General features: G+C 39.7%; 1 protein-coding gene across 1 annotated transcript; it reads left to right on the top strand.

The window, feature by feature from the left end:
• Window positions 1–1,898: 1,898 nt before the first annotated feature.
• LOC112915005 (olfactory receptor 4N2) lies at window positions 1,899–2,822 on the top strand. The gene has a single exon (XM_025992304.1). The coding sequence runs from the start codon at window positions 1,899–1,901 to the stop codon at window positions 2,820–2,822; it is 924 nt and encodes a 307-aa protein (XP_025848089.1).
• Window positions 2,823–4,139: the final 1,317 nt, after the last annotated feature.

Raw genomic sequence — 4,139 nt, 5'->3', positions numbered from 1 at the left:
AAGAATATTTCATACCTATGACAAAACATTTTTAACATGTACCTTAAGTATATGCAATTTATTTATAAGTACCATTATATCAATATATATATCAAAAAATAGTATTTTGAAAAGAATAAAATTAAAACACAATATGTACAAATATGCACAATTATATACTTGTTTTATATATATAGTGTATATATATATATATCTATATATATACTATATTCTGTTCACTCCTCAATGAATCATCATGTGTCCCTTCTTTAATGAGCATACCCCACTTTAATAGCCTGTGCCTTAAGTCTGTATTTTTCCCACAATAACTTAAAAAGGTTCATCTTCTAATTTTAGGCTCTATAAATGAGTGATTTTTAGACTATCAATATTATTTTTATTTAAGTACACAAAAAAGAATATCCACTGATTAAGGCTGAGTTAGTAATTTCTTTATTTAAATGAAATAGAACACACTTGCATTCTTCCACTACTGGTCAATCAGAACCAAAGAGAAAACTAGGGCAGCCCGGGCAGCTCAACGGTTTAGCCTAACCCCTAACCCTTCAGCCCAGAGCGTGACCCTGGAGACCCCAGATCGAGTCCCATGTTGGGCTTCCTGCATGGAGCCTGCTTCTCCCTCTGCCCGTGTCTCTGCCTCTCTGTGTGTGTGTATGTGTGTGTCTCTCATAAATAAATAAATAAATAAATAAATAAATAAATAAATAATCATAAAAAAAGAGTAAACTCATTCTAAACTTAGGTAACCACAGTAACCTTAGTTTTCTTATCTTTGAGAGGAATTTGTTAGACTGTAATAGGATCTTTATTGTTACTCCTATCTATTCTATGCTATGATTTTATGCATTGACATAACTTATTTTTAAAAATGGTATATTGGAAAATTTTGTATTGCAGTGTATTGTTTGTTGAAAGGCTAAAGGCTCTCCTCCCTTGACTGTTACAACGGACATCAGCGAATTAAGGATACCGAAAGTATAGAAGAAGTAACTGAGATTTAGATAGTGTTAATTAAGCTGCATGAACAAGGTATGGAGGGCTACATAAGTGGTATTTAACCAGGAATATAACTAGGTGAATGTAACTAAGTTACATGGAAAGTAGAGCTATCATTGGAATCCTGATTATCAGTTTGGAGTCAGGGTAATAGAAGGACACCAGACTAGAGGTGGTTCATAGAAGAATTAATAAGAGAATACAGAGGGCAAGGCAGAGAGTTAGTAGGCAAGAAGGAGGAACTCCACAGGAATGGAAAAAAAGGAAATACTTAGGAAAAAATTGGACTTGAATGAAAAAAGGTATAATTACAAGAAAATAGCTAAGTCTCAAGCACAGTATAACCATAAAAATGCAAAGATCTTAATAGAGTTATGTTGTATCTCAAATAGGAAGCTTCTTATATGACTTAGGAAGGCAGGAATCCCAAGGTGCAGGATTCCAAATTCTTAAAGTAGAGAGCAATTCTATAGAAGTGCATGGTTGAATGGGAATAAGAGTTGTGGTATGAAAGCAGTATTTTTGTTGGGTTGCCTGCTTTAAATTTGGATCTTAACAGAAGGTTTGGAGTTTACCTAAGATGTTGGAGAGGGTTGAGAGACGATTTTTAGCTGATGTGACAGATAGGTCAATTTTTTTTTTTTTTTTTTTTTTTTTTGGAAAAGGATGGGACAGGAGAGGCAGAGGGATAATCTTAAGCTCATGTCTAGCATGGAGCGTGACTCAGGGCTCAATCTCACCACCATGAGATCATGACCTGAGCCGATATCAAGAGTCTGACACTTAACTGACTGAGCCTCCAGATATGTCAAATATTTTTAGTTGGAGAAGAGTGAGGATCTAGCTGGAAGAAATAGTAATAACAATGAAATCTGCTTCTTGATGTACTGCAGGCGGAGGAGATGGAAAATAACAACAGTACGGTGGTGAAAGAATTCATCCTTCTTGGTCTAACCCAGTCTCGAAATATTCAGCTCCTGGTCTTTGTGCTAGTTTTAATCTTCTATTTCATCATCCTCCCTGGAAATTTCCTCATCATCCTCACCATCAGAACAGATCCTGGCCTCACAGCCCCCCTCTACTTCTTTCTGGGCAACTTGGCTTTCCTGGATGCATCCTACTCCTTCATTGTGGCTCCCAGGATGCTGGTGGACTTCCTTTCTGAGAAGAAGGTAATCTCCTACAGGGGTTGCATCACTCAGCTCTTTTTCTTGCACTTCCTTGGAGGAGGGGAAGGATTACTCCTTGTTGTGATGGCCTTTGACCGCTACATCGCCATCTGTCGGCCTTTACACTATTCAACTGTCATGAACCCTAGAGCCTGCTATGCCTTGCTATTGGCTCTGTGGCTTGGAGGCTTTGTCCACTCCATTATCCAGGTGGCCCTCATCCTCCGCTTGCCCTTCTGTGGCCCAAACCGACTGGATAACTTCTTCTGTGATGTGCCTCAGGTCATCAAGCTGGCCTGCACAGACACCTTTGTGGTGGAGCTTCTGATGGTCTTCAATAGTGGTCTGATGACCCTCTTGTGCTTCCTGGGCCTTCTGGCCTCATATGCAGTGATCCTCTGCCGTGTACATGGGTCCTCCTCTGAGGGGAAGAACAAGGCAGTATCCACATGCACCACCCATATCATTGTTATATTTCTTATGTTTGGGCCCGGCATCTTCATCTACACTCGCCCCTTCAGAGCCTTCCCAGCTGACAAAGTGGTTTCTCTTTTTCACACAGTGATCTTTCCTTTGTTGAATCCTGTGATTTATACCCTTCGTAACCAGGAAGTAAAAGCTTCTATGAAGAGGCTATTTAATCAGCATATAGCCTAATTATGGGAAAAAAAGAATAAAAATTCAAGACCAGAGAATTTTCTTTGAAATTAATGTATTCATTTCTAAACACTGCATTTATTGAGCATTTCATGGGGGTTATTTTAGACACTGGGAGAGAGAGCTATTAATGAGCCACCGAGGTGCCCCAACACTTCCATTCTGTTTTTTTTTAATAAATTAATTTTTTATTGGTGTTCAACTTACCAACATACAGAAGAACACCCAGTGCTCATCCCGTCAAGTGCCCCCTTCAGTGACCATCACCCATTCACCCCTACCCCCCGCCCTCCTCCCCTTCCACCACCCCTAGTTCGTTTCCCAGAGTTAGGAGTCTTTATCTTCTGTCTCCCTTTCTGATATTTCCCACATATTTCTTCTCCCTTCCCTTATATTCCCTTTCACTATTATTTATATTCCCCAAATGAATGAGAACATATAATGTTTGTTCTTCTCCAATTGACTTACCTCACTCAGCATAATACCCTCCAGTTCCATCCACATTGAAGCAAATGGTGGGTATTTGTCATTTCTAATTGCTGAGTAATATTCCATTGTATACATAAACCACATCTTCTTTATCCATTCATCTTTCGATGGACACCGAGGCTCCTTCCACAGTTTGGCTATTGTGGACATTGCTGATAGAAACATCAGGGTGCAGGTGTCCCGGCATCTCATTGCATCTGTATCTTTGGGGTAAATCCCCAACAGTGCAATTGCTGGGTCGTAGGGCAGGTCTATTTTTAACTCTTTGAGGAACCTCCACACAGTTTTCCAGAGTGGCTGCACCAGTTCACATTCCCACCAACAGTGTAAGAGGGTTCCCTTTTCTCTGCATCCTCTCCAACATTTGTGGTTTCCTGCCTGGTTAATTTTCCCCATTCTCACTGGTATGAGGTGGTATCTCATCGTGGTTTTGATTTGTATTTCCCTCATGGCAAGTGATGCAGAGCATTTTCTCATGTGCATGTTGGCCATGTCCATGTCTTCCTCTGTGAGATTTCTCTTCATGTCTTTTGCCCATTTCATGATTGGATTGTTTGTTTCTTTGGTGTTGAGTTTAATAAGTTCTTTACAGATCTTGGAAACTAGCCCTTTATCTGATACGTCATTTGCAAATATCTTCTCCCATTCTGTAGGTTGTCTTTTAGTTTTGTTGACTGTATCCTTTGCTGTGCAAAAGCTTCTTATCTTGATGAAGTCCCAATAGTTCATTTTTGCTTTTGTTTCTTTTGCCTTCGTGGATGTATCTTGCAAGAAGTTACTGTGGCCGAGTTCCGAAAGGGAGTTGCCTGTGTTCTCCTCTAGGATTTT

The sequence above is a fragment of the Vulpes vulpes genome, chromosome 10, assembly GCF_048418805.1.
Source record: "Vulpes vulpes isolate BD-2025 chromosome 10, VulVul3, whole genome shotgun sequence".
In the NCBI taxonomy this organism is placed as follows: Eukaryota; Metazoa; Chordata; class Mammalia; order Carnivora; family Canidae; genus Vulpes; species Vulpes vulpes.
The sequence above is the reverse complement of the archived record's forward strand: the minus strand, read 5'-3'. Positions and strand labels throughout refer to the sequence as shown.

What these genes read in the sequence shown, in the direction of transcription:
- LOC112915005 (XM_025992304.1), top strand. Translation starts at nt 1,899, where the DNA reads ATGGAAAATAACAACAGTACGGTGGTGAAAGAATTCATCCTTCTTGGT.